General features: G+C 39.6%; 1 protein-coding gene across 4 annotated transcripts in view; it reads left to right on the top strand.

The window, feature by feature from the left end:
* Positions 1–7,320, top strand: part of KIT (KIT proto-oncogene, receptor tyrosine kinase) — an 82,292-nt gene extending 74,972 nt beyond the window's left edge. For all 4 annotated transcript variants that reach the window (XM_030925234.1, XM_010358983.2, XM_010358982.2 and 1 more), the window contains exons 18-21: positions 3,113–3,224; positions 3,336–3,435; positions 3,780–3,885; positions 5,039–7,320. In XM_030925234.1, the coding sequence (XP_030781094.1) occupies positions 3,113–3,224; positions 3,336–3,435; positions 3,780–3,885; positions 5,039–5,167 (447 nt within the window). In that variant the 3' untranslated portion in view covers positions 5,168–7,320. The remainder of the gene's footprint in view (positions 1–3,112; positions 3,225–3,335; positions 3,436–3,779; positions 3,886–5,038) is intronic.
* The last annotated feature ends 5,221 nt before the right edge of the window (positions 7,321–12,541 follow it).

Below are 12,541 nucleotides of genomic sequence, written 5' to 3'. Positions count from 1 at the left end.
CATTCAATAATAGAATTCCTAATTCTAATTGTGTAATTATGGGGCATGTGAAGGAAACAGAAATAGCCTTAATTTTCATTATAGCCTGAGAATAGCAATGAACTTGATTTTGCTCAAGTGTAACAAATGTAGGTCATTGAAGGTCACAGCAGGATAAATTTTGGCGGGATTGACATGCCGTGTGAAAAATACTAAAATCTAAGATCATGTTCAGAGTTAGCTATATAGAATGTTGGATCCTAGAATACACGGAGAGCTATTAATTAGGTTCATAAGTAATAGTGGGTTTGTAGAACATAGTAAATGTTTTTCAAAGTGCTGTATTTCATTGCCAATTACTGAATCCTCAGAACAAACCCTCGTCCTATAATTGCAGCACCTTCCTATTTTAAAAGTTGGAGAAACTAAGGCATAGTATATTTTAGTGCTTTTTATCTGAGGTGACACAAGGCAGTAGAGACTGAAACCAGAGCCTGTGATTTCCAGATTGGCATCTCATCGCCATGGAAAACCATATCGCCCTTTATATTCTTCTGTGCCTGTCTTCCTGGGCTCATTTCTACAGTCAGATTTATTCCTGGAGGTGGATTTTGGGCCCCTTATGATGATGTAGTGTCCCCCTCATCACAGCGGCGTCTCTATTGGTAGCCTGTACCCGACTTGGTTTTGTAAGAGTGTTGCTGTGTTTATCTCCTGGCCAAAGCATGAATTTCTGAAAAGGCTGCCCCGAAGCTAGATATTATCATCAGGAGTGATAATAAAAACAACTTCTCTTCATCCTCGTGCAATTTTGGAAGGAAGAATGATAAGTTGTTAATGATCCAGTCCTCTGAATATTGACCAAAGGGAGGAGGAGGAAGGTGGCAGTCTCCAGGCCCAGTCTTGATGAATTCTGTAATCTGTCTCCATTATTTCCTGGCTGTGTAATTTTGTCAAGAGTTATGCAATACCTCTGAATCTTTGGTTTTTTTTTTTTTCCCCTTGGGAATAATAGTGATTCCTGACTGAGAAAGTTACGAGTTAATATATGTAAAGTGCTCAGGACAGTGCCAGACATGTTGTTACTATTCTTTATAGATGTCTTATTTACGATCTAAATAATCATGATGATGGTTATATACTGTCTTGTTATTGGTTAGTGACCTTAGTTTGAATTGACAGAGGGGTTGGCTCCATCAGGCTTCCAGACTGTAGAGTCCAGTTCAAGTCAGTTGAACTAACCAGTCACAGACGTCGCTTTCACCTGTCTAGTGGGTAAGGAGAATTTCTGGAACAAGATAAGAAACTCAAACATGTTACTGTCCTGCATTTATGTCATCATCATTTGAGATCTCCTTGTTGTGTCAGGTTCTCTGAAGTTCTTTCCTTTCACATGAGTTCTTCATCATTTTTCATGTCATGGCCCCTTTTAGAGTCTGGTAAAGCCTATGGAACCCTTATCAGAACACTGTTTTCAACGCCTATGATGAAATATGTAGGATTACCAAGGAAAACAGTTAAACCGTAATAGCTATCAAGTTATTAAGTAAATTTGTGATATGTCAGTACATGTGTTTACTACAGAGAGTAACAGGCTCTGTTAGGTTGGTGCAAAAGTAATTGTGGGTTTTGCTATTACTTTTTTCTAAAAACCACTGTAATTTTAGAGTGGTGATTAATGTAAATATGATTTTGAGATACCTGTAAAAACTTAATAGGATATGAAGATGTTCATGACAAAGTCTCAGGTAGAGCTAATACTGTGGTTTATCACCTTTGTTAGTAATTTGAAGAAATGCTAAATTTCATCTAGAAATTAGCAAAACTAAGGATGTCATTTTTCCTTTCCAAGTTCACAGGCCCCTGAATTTGACACCCATAGATCTCAGGTTAGGAGCCCTCATAGGAACTTCAGCACAACATCTAGGAAGAGAAGGGATGTTGGAAGTTTGTTTTGTTTTGTTTTGTTTTTTTAAAACTTTAAAAAACTTTAACACCAAAAAAAAAAAAAAAAAAAAAGCTTTCCCAGATTTCAATCCTAAGTGAATTAAGAGAAGGATTGATTTAGCTTTTTATGGCAGATTAAGATTGGGAATCCAGAATGCATCTAAGAGGAATAGTTACAGAAAGTTCAGCTCAACTTTAATGGAGAGAGTTCTCCAAAGAGTCATGATCACAAGCCTCTACTGTTTATTGGGTACTTGCCTTTATTCTAGGCAGTTTTTCAGATAGCACTGAGTCAGGTGGTGCTAAGCATTTTTACCCACATTGTCTTATTTAATGGGACAATTCATAAAATTCATAGAGGACAATTCATAAAACTAAAAGTGTTCATTTTGTTTTACAGAAGATTAGGAGGTTTAATTACAAATATTTTAGTGACTTCCCCAGTGTATTAGAGTTTTGGGTTTTGACAGAAAACCCAAAATAAAAGAAGTCTAAGGATAGCAGGCCAGGATTGGTATAAAGATTCCATGGAGTACCTGGGCCAAGTCTTTCCTTTCCATGCTTAGCCATTCCTGGGTGTAACCCCCATGTGCATGGTCCAAGATGAGCACCAGGTAGATAGCCAGCCATCACATCCAGAAGGCAGGAGGCCCTTGCACTACAGAAGAGAGGGCAGAGGGCACATGCCAGCTGTATTGTAAGGAGGTTTTCCTGAAGCTGCCATACAGCACTTACAACTTGGTGGCCAAAACCGAGTCACCTGACTACAGCTAGCTAGCAGCAAAGGAGGCTGGGAAATGTAGTCCTAATTGTGAGAGGCCATGTTTCTGTTTTTAAGGAAGGAGAGGGACATATTCAGTGGAAACTAACAAATCTCTGCATTACCTAAGGCCCATGATAGAGCCAGAGCTAAAATGTCTGGCTGTCTCTGACGTTTGTGCTCTTAATCTCCATGCCGTACTGACATAGTGTTCACATCTTAAAATGGGGATAATGAACTTGTGAGCCATGTATTTCAGAGGTGATTGGGATCATCTGAGATTATATAGGTAAAAGGTTTTTGTGAGATGGTACTTAAGTTATCACCCCACATTTCAGCAACAGCAGCATCTGTAAGAATATCTTCTGTTCAGTTTTGTTGAGCTTCTGAATTAGCGTTGTTGACTCTGTTGTGCTTCCATTACAGGCTCGACTACCTGTGAAGTGGATGGCACCTGAAAGCATTTTCAACTGTGTATACACGTTTGAAAGTGACGTCTGGTCCTATGGGATTTTTCTTTGGGAGCTGTTCTCTTTAGGTAAAATGATCCTTGCCAAAGACACCCTCATTAGACTCAGAGCATCTTCTTGAGGTTTCATTAGTGTCCTGCTTCCTTGTGATTAACACTGCTTTGCAAACTGTGTCTCAGGAAGCAGCCCTTATCCTGGAATGCCAGTCGATTCTAAGTTCTACAAGATGATCAAGGAAGGCTTCCGGATGCTCAGCCCTGAACATGCACCTGCTGAAATGTAAGGGTCGAAAAATTTTTCCTTTAGATCACATTTTCCTTTTTATTTTTCTTTTTAAAGACAGAAACCGTTGAGGGTTTTCATAACACAGTTTGAAACGTCACTTGGTTTCTTTATGACACGCTGGTCAAATGTCATTTCTGTAGTTTATTTTCATAATCTCTTGTCACCAAAAATAAAGTTTCAGCAGCATTTCATACATGCAGTGTTTTATGTTATCCATATGTCAGTCCATATGTCCAGTTGCATAGCCCTGGAATTATTACTGAAGTTGCTGGATGCCATACATTTGAAAACAGACTGAGGGTGTTGAGGAGGGATAGTAAATGGCCCTTGTCTTGCAGGTATGACATAATGAAGACTTGCTGGGATGCGGATCCCCTAAAAAGACCAACATTCAAGCAAATTGTTCAGCTAATTGAGAAGCAGATTTCAGAGAGCACCAACCATGTGAGTATACTCTGGCCAGACAAAGAATCCCCCTTCTCCCAGTTCCAGATGTGTCTTCCTCCTCAGGTTTTCAAGGTGAGGACTAACCTCCCAACCCCTTCTCTCCTCATCTTAGGTTGCAAATTGGGCTTCAGGTAGGGGAAGTAAAGCAATGGAAACCAGTTCTTTCTGCCCAGCCCTCCTGTTCTGAGCCAAAGAAGGATGTGAGATTGAGGGGGAAGGGTGGAGAGTTTTGTACTCAGTGGAAGTAGAAGTTTCCGTAAGGATTTACCATGTTTCCTCCCCTATCTCAAATGCTGGTCATGGGGTCAGTATTTTCTCCCTCTCACATGTCAGGGCCATTCATCCTTTGGAGGGTTGGGGTGATGTGAATAGAATAAACGCATAGAAAAGACAGCTTGTTACTACAGTAAAATAAGCTTTCTGATCAAACAAGCATAGCCAGAAAATGGCAGATAGCTGTCATGCCCACAAGCCATATAGAATGAAGAACTGTTTGAAGTTGGGAGATCCCTCCCAGTGATTTGGGAAGTGGGGGGGAATGAAAACTCAAATCCATTATTTCCTCGCTTGCTTTTAAGGAAGAATTAGTGATACTTTGACTCTGATTTTTTTAAGCTGCTTTCTTTACTGGGCTGTGTGCTTGGAGCTATCTTTTCTTTCCTAATAGCACACCACTGATAATTTTGGGGTTAAAGCTTGTTCTTCTGGGTGTCAAAGCATGTTTCAACTTAAACAGCATTTTCTACCCAGTTACTTTGATTCTTGACAGGAGACCCCTGGAAGGGCCATGGGTTTCTCAGCAAATTACATTGGTGGTTGGGTTGTAGTTGGCTTTAGAGATTTACAAGCCTTTTTAGATAAGTTCGATAGTGCTTGCTCCCTGGTGTGCCCCATTAGAAGAGCTAAGCTTGTGCATGTTTTGTCCCTACTTCTTGTATGAAGTTATTTCCTTTGGAAAAATGAAGGGGAAAACAAAGCTTATATTTGTTTTGTCAGTATGACTTGGGTTTTGGCCATAAAGTTCTTGTAAACCACTTCTCTCTTAAGAGTTTCCATCAGTTAGTGGTGATCTTGACACTGTAAGTATGCCTTTTGTTTCTGTGTTCATTGTAGGGACCTGGTGTATTGACTATGCGCTTGTTTTCCCCAGATTTACTCCAACTTAGCAAACTGCAGCCCCAACCGACAGAAGCCTGTGGTGGACCATTCAGTGCGGATCAATTCTGTCGGCAGCACCGCTTCCTCCTCCCAACCTCTGCTTGTGCACGACGACGTCTGAGCAGAATGAGTGTTTGGGTCACCCCTCCAGGAATGATCTCCTCTTCTTTCGGCTTCCATGATGGTTATTTTGTTTTCTTTTGACTTGCATCCAACTCCAGGATAGTGGGCACCCCACTGCAATCCTGTCTTTCTGAGCACACTTTAGTGGTTGATGATTTTTGTCATCAGCCACCATCTTATTGCAAAGGTTCGAACTGTATATATTCCCAACAGCAAAGTAGCTCCTACCATGAACAGAAAATATTCTGATTTGGAAAAAGAGAGGGAGGTATGGGGCTGGGGGCCAGAGTCCTTTCCAAGGCTCCTCCAGTTCTGCCCAAAAATATGGTTGATAGTTTACCTGAATAAATGGTAGTAATCACGTTTGGCCTTCAGAACCATCCATAGTACTATGATGATGCAACAAGATTAGAAGCTGAAAATCGAAGTCCTTTATGTGGAAAACAGAACATCATTAGAACAAAGGACAGAGTATGAACACCTGGGCTTAAGAAATCTGGTATTTCATGCTGGGAATGAGACATAGGCCATGAAAAAAAATGATCCCCAAGTGTGAACAAAAGATGCTCTTCTGTGGACCACTGCATGAGCTTTTATACTACTGACCTGGTTTTTAAATAGAGTTTGCTATTAGAGCGTTGAATTGGAGAGAAGGCCTCCCTAGCCAGAACTTGTATATACGCATCTATAAATTGTCCGTGTTCATACATTTGAGAGGAAAACACCATAAGGTTTTGTTTCTGTATACAACCCTGGCATTATGTCCATTGTGTATAGAAGTAGATTAAGAGCCATATAAGTTTGAAGGAAACAGTTTATACCATTTTTTAAGGAAACAGTGTAACCACAAAGCACAGTCTAAAAATCTCCTCTTTTAGCTGATGAACTTATTCTATAGATTCTGCAGAACAAGTCTATCAGCTTCAGAATGGCATTGTACTCAATGGATTTGATGCTGTTTGACAAAGTTACTGATTCACTGCATGGCTCCCACAGAAGTGAGAAAACACTGCCGTCTTAGTTTCGATTCTTATGTAGCAGGAAATAAAGTTTAGGTTCAGCCTCCTTCACAGGCATGTCCTGGATGCCGGGCCAGTATCTATATATGTATGTGTACGTTTGTATGCGTGTAGACAAATATTTGGAGGGTTATTTTTGCCCTGAGTCCAGGAGGGTCTTTTTGTACCCAAAAAGTAACTTAGCTTTCGTTATTAGTACTGCTCTTGTTTCTTTTCACATAGCTATCTAGAGTAGCTTACCAGAAGCTTCCGTAGTGGTGCGGAGGAAGTGGAAGGCATCAGTCCCTATGTATTTGCAGTCCACCTGCACTCAATGCACTCTGTTATTTAGACTTATCTTACTGTACCTGTTCCTTAGACCTTCCATAATGCTACTGTCTCACTGAAACATTTAAATTTTATCCTTTAGAATGCAGCCTGGACATTATTACTGTAGTTTACCTCTTTAAAAAAACAAAACAAAAAACTCCTTCCTCACTGCCCAATATAAAAGGCAAATGTGTACATGGCAGAATTTGTGTGTTGTCTTGAAAGATTCAGGTATGCTGCCTTTATGGTTTCCCCCTTCTATGTTTCTTAGACTACATTTAGAGAACTGTGGCCGTTATCTGGAAGTAATCATTTGCACTGGAGTTCTATGCTCTCGCACCTTTCCAAAGTTAACAGATTTTGGGGTTGTGTTGTCACCCAAGAGATTGTTGTTTGCCATACTTTGTCTGAAAAATTCCTTTGTGTTTCTATTGACTTCAATTATAGTAAGAAAAGTGGTTGTTAGTTATAGATGTCTAGGTACTTCAGGGGCACTTCATTGAGAGTTTTGTCTTGAATATTCTTGAAAGTTTATATTTTTATAATTTTTTCTTACATCAGATGTTTCTTTGCAGTGGCTTAATGTTTGAAATTATTTTGTGGCTTTTTTTGTAAATATTGAAATGTAGCAATAATGTCTTTTGAATATTCCGAAGCCCATGAGTCCTTGAAAATATTTTTTATATATACAGTAACTTTATGTGTAAATACATAAGCGGCGTAAGTTTAAAGGATGTTGGTGTTTCACGTGTTTTATTCCTGTATGTTGTCCAATTGTTGACAGTTCTGAAGAATTCTAATAAAATGTACATATATAAATCAAGTGGAATCATTTGATTGTTGAGATTCGTGAGATTAAACTTTAAAGCATTAAAGTGCATTCATCCTGACAACGTTTTGTACTCAGTTTTCATAAAATATGTGCAAGACTATCAGATCATACTAGGATTTACATACTTAGAGATTGAACAGATATTAAGAATTTTCATAGTGTGATATTTTCTCATTTTAGTCTTACAACCTGAGGTCTCTATTTAAATTGAAAAATAGATACAGTGAACATTCTAAAAATTTTACACATAGCTATGATTATTATTAGATTGATTCATGTGAATTTTTGGTATTCATGTGAATTTGCTGCCATTTTTGGCAGCAAAATAATGGTCAAATAATAGCAATTTCATGTGGCTTAATTTAATATGACTGGCATGTTTCCTCCCAGAAGAGACTGTCTAAAAACATGAACAGTAAAATAACAGACCAAGTTAACATGAGGAATCCCAAGAAAGTGGCTTGTATTCTTGTTGGCTTGGGTTTTGAAGACAGGTTATTTCAAAATGAGATATTCATGCTCCACCTGAAGTCCTTATTCTTACTTGCTTCTGGAACAGAGTTAGGTTCCACTTCTACTTGGAGGGAGGTGCTTAGTATGTATGAACTGGGTGCCGTCATGTGGGTGAAACATTCTGCATGCCCAAGTGGTACTGTCCAGACCACTGGAACCCAAACAGAGGCTGAGAGTTCTTCAGCTTAAAACAAAGGAAGCACCCTGAATCACATAATCCTATTAAGAATGAATTAGGCACCCACACACTCTCAGTCATGACTGCCTTTATTGATGTGACATCTACACCTGCAGAAATGTCTCCTGAAAGGAAAGGGAAGGGGTGAAAAGTGACCTGTAATGAAAAGGAATCCTTTTAAAATCAAGAGGGAATTGTGTGGCAAGGAATGCGTCAATAATCAGTGAAAAACACCCACATTTCAGTCAGGCGATTCCCATTATTTTATTACAGACAGGAATGAATGCTAATTGACCACAAAACAAAGAAGTCTTTTCTTTCCAAATGTTTTTGCTGTCATTTAGCCTTTGTCATGTGTGAGAAATTTGCGTTAGAAGCAGTTGACAGGCCCCTGTGTTAGGAGTCTAGCTAATTTTCCTCACCAGCCTAGCTTTTCAAAGGAAAGTAATACCAGGTCTTGGTGCCCAGGCTCAAACTTGGTTCAAATCTCAGTGCCACCCCTGTCTCTACCACTTACTGTTGTGTGACATTAGGCAGATTAGCTCTTGAAATCTCAGTTCGTGGGAGTAGTGTCTACCTTGATGTATTAATGTGAAGCTGTCGAGACCAGCTCGTTCATATGCCTAATAAGTTTTGCCATGGCCAATTCACCTTATTAAGCAGGGAGGGCGGTGCTTCTGTACTGACACAACTCATATAAAATTATACAGTCAAAAACTTGCTTCTAATTTTCTTTCTCTTGGGTGCAAACAGTATTGTGCAAGTGTGCTTCAAAACTTGACATTGCCATAAAGATTTCTGGGTGGTGGTGGTTTTTTTTGTTTGTTTGTTTTGTTTTGTTTTTTTAATCCCAGTGTTTGGCCAGGAATTCAAAACTCTCTGTTCTTGCTCCAGCCTTCCTTCCTACTTCTCTCCCATTATCGAAGGCCCATGAGTATGCCCCATGCTCTTCTCTGCTTCCATTCTCAGACTGCATACTGTCCCTTCTCTCCAGCAAGACAGACCAGCAAAATCATCTCAATGGGAAGTTGAGATGAACTCCCACAGCACTCTTTACTTTTTATGGCTCTTACAATTGATTTTCCAATTATTTTGGCTCTTGTCTTTTCCCCACCCCCACTATATCCAGACTTAAAATCAGTTAACATAAAATTCCCATTATGTGCCAGGGTTATTGCATTTACTTGTTTAAATATGGAATTGTCCAGACACTCAGGGGTTAAATTGCCCAAGAGGTTACAAGAGTTATGTTTTGCCCAAGTTCACTGAGCAGTACATGAAGCCAGACTTAGAATCCAGATCTGTACCTCAGTGATGGCAAATACCTGGTCTTCCCACGCTGGTGTCTCCAACCACCCTGGCCATGCAGACATCACTCATCTGCCATCACACCCTCCAACTGAGCCCAGGTGCCTTAGAAGTCACAGTCTTCTCCAACAAGCTGATATGAATCAATTGGTGTTAGCCTGCAGAGAGACTTACCTGTCCCCTTTAAATGATGACCAAGTTTTCATCTTCCTGAGGGACAGCTATTCTTCATCTCAGACACTCCCAAAGCTGCTAGCACAGTACTTCAAGAGTGGTTCTTTTTGAACAAATAATTAAACATCCCATCAGTGTTTGGAGTGAGAGAGAGCCATTTGGGAGGAAATGGGCCCAAGAAAGAGGGGAAATAGAAGAAGACAGAAGGTAGTGAAGTTAGCTCAATTTCACATGAGGGGGTGGCACTCTGGGGAGAAGGGAAAGGGGAACTAGAAACATTCCTTTGGACAGCCTTACTGAGGCCTATACAGAGGCTTTGTGGGAACGAGGAGAATAGAAGAAAAGGAAGGCGTTGGTAGATGGGGAAGGGTGGAGAGGAAGGGAAAGTAGCAGGAGTGTTCTTCCTTATTCAGAAGTAGGGACAGGAGCTGAAGCTGACAAGCAGTTTCTGGGCTTGAGGTGCAGAAGCTGAAGACAGGAAGACCATGTCACCCCACACTTGGTCTTGGAGAAGGTCAGCAGCACTGGCGTCTGCATGAGAAAACGCCCCATGGGAGAGGTCTCAGGATGAGCAAGGCTTCAGGAAGCACCAGCTGGGCAGCCTTTGAGTGAACCTTTATGAAGAAAAGTGTATTGGTTTGCTAGGGCTGCCATAATAAAGCAGTTGAAACTGGCTGGCTTCCATATGGAAATTGATTGTCCCACAGTCCTGGAGGCTAGAAGTCTGAGATCAGGATGTTGGCAGGGTCAGTTCTTTCTGAGCACTGTGAGAATCTGCCCCATGCCTCTCCCAGCTTCTGGTGGTTTGTTGGCAGTCTTTGGCATTCTTTGTACATCTCTGTCTTCAACTTCAACTTCACATGGTGCTCTCCCTGTGTGTGTGTCTGTGTCCAAGTTCCCCCTTTTGGTGAAGACACTAGTCATATTGGATTAGGAATTCAACCTATTCCAGTACAACTTCATCTTAACTAATTACATCTCCCAAGACCTTATTTCCAGTAAGGCCATATTCTCGAGTACTAGGAGTTATGGATATGACTTCAACATAGGAATTTGGAAGAGACACAATTCAATCCAGAACAAAAAAATCTCAAAACCCTCTTGATTGCAGGTGACCTGGTCCTCCCTAGAGTACTGAAATGGGCTCTCTAAAAACTCTTGAATGATCTCCAAAGTTCCAATTTCAGAGCCCTCTCTTCAATCATTGCATTACCTAGAGCAGTGTTTAGAACAGAGTCTGGTCTGTAGCAACCACTCAATTGTCAAATAGATGAAGCTTTATGCATTGAAAGACTCCTCCTTGTAACTTGCCTTCTTGCCTGCATTCGCTGCTCCTCCTCTTTGTCTTCCTCCAGCACCCCTTTAAAAGTGGCAGTTCCAGCGTTTGGTCCTTTCTTATTTCAGCTGATAACGTTCTCCAATCTCTGGTCAATCTCATCTAATCCCTGAGATGTGGCTGTCATCTACCAAGCTACAATTTCCAACTCTGTCTCTGGCTCTGACATCTCTCCGTTTGTATAGACTAGAATTGCCAGATAAAATAGAGGACATCCAGTTAAATTTGAATTTCAACATTTAATATAAGTATGTACCCTTAAGTATTTAGAACATATGGATGCTAAAAAATTATTGTGCACTTGAAGTTCAAAGTGAAATTGATGGATCAGTATTTTGTTTACTAAATCTGATAACCTTGTCTAGATTGTGAGACTCTTGAAATTAAAGACAGCACTTAATTAATTATTGGATATTCTAAGTCCAGCACATGAAAGAAATGCAGTTTCAAAGACACTAAAATATGGAAGAGGAACTCTATTTTATTGAAGATCTGCAAGTGGCAAACTCTTTACTTTTTGATGTCTAAATTGTCATTTCACCTTCATTCTTAAAAAAATATTTGCACTAGATATAGAACTCAAGGATGGCAGTTATATTTTTCAGCACATTCGTTTCCACCCTCTTCGAGTTTCCATTTTTTGCTATTGAGAAGTCTGTTCAGATTGTCATTCTCCTGAAGATATTATTTTTTTGTTTTCATTATTGCCTCTAACATTTTCTCTTTGTCTTTGGTCTTTACAGTTTCACTATGATATGTCTAAGCTTGAATTTCTCTTTACTTATCTTATTTGAAATTATTTGGACTTCTTGAATCTATAGATTGGTGTCTTTAATCAATACTGGAAAAATCTCAGTCCTTTTAAAATTGTTCAATCTTTAAAAAATCTTTCTTCTCCATCTTGTTTCTCTTCTCCTTCTGGTACTCCAATTCAATGCATCTTAAAGTCTCGCTGTATCCTCCATGCCTCTTAATCTGGCTTTCGTATTTTCCTTCTTTTTGTCTTTCTATGCTACACACAAGGTAATAACTGTTCTTCCTGTTATCCGAATTCCCCTTCAGCTCCTGTCCATGGAGAACAATTTTAGTATCTTTACTGAGGTATAATGAACATACCATAGACTCCACTGGCCATTGTAAGTATAAAATTCAAGGATTTTATTAAATTACAGAATTGTGCAACTATTCCCACAATCCAGCTTTAGAACATTGCTGTTATCCCCAAAATTTCCCTTATGCCTGTTTGCAGTGAAAAGGTATTCAAATAATTTTAATGGATTAATTTTCAGTTACTTTTGCCCTGTGAGATGATACCACATATTTGACTTTCTCTTATATTACTCACTCATTGAGTCATTTATTGTCTCTGGGCTCTTTCTAGATGTTTTAGTCATATAAATAACAGTGATAATCAACAAGTTGCCTTGGTTGGAGAATTATCAGTGGTGATAATACTGATGATAATGAGAGCTACCATTTTTATAATGCCTATTATGTCCCTGGATCTTTATTGGGTGTGTTATATGCATTACTTTATTTGAGCCTCACAACAATCCTGGAAGGTAGGTATTATTTGTCTCCATTTAAAGGTGAGAAAACTTGGCCTCTGAGAGACTTGCTATCTTGCCCTAAACTTCACGGTTATGGGCAATGGAATTGAGAGGTAAGGTCTAGTTTGACCCCTGAGTCATCGGATTTTAAGC

Source organism: Rhinopithecus roxellana, chromosome 2 (genome assembly GCF_007565055.1).
Source record: "Rhinopithecus roxellana isolate Shanxi Qingling chromosome 2, ASM756505v1, whole genome shotgun sequence".
NCBI lineage: Eukaryota > Metazoa > Chordata > Mammalia > Primates > Cercopithecidae > Rhinopithecus > Rhinopithecus roxellana.
Note: the sequence above shows the minus strand (reverse complement) of the source record. Positions and strands in the feature narration are given on the sequence as shown.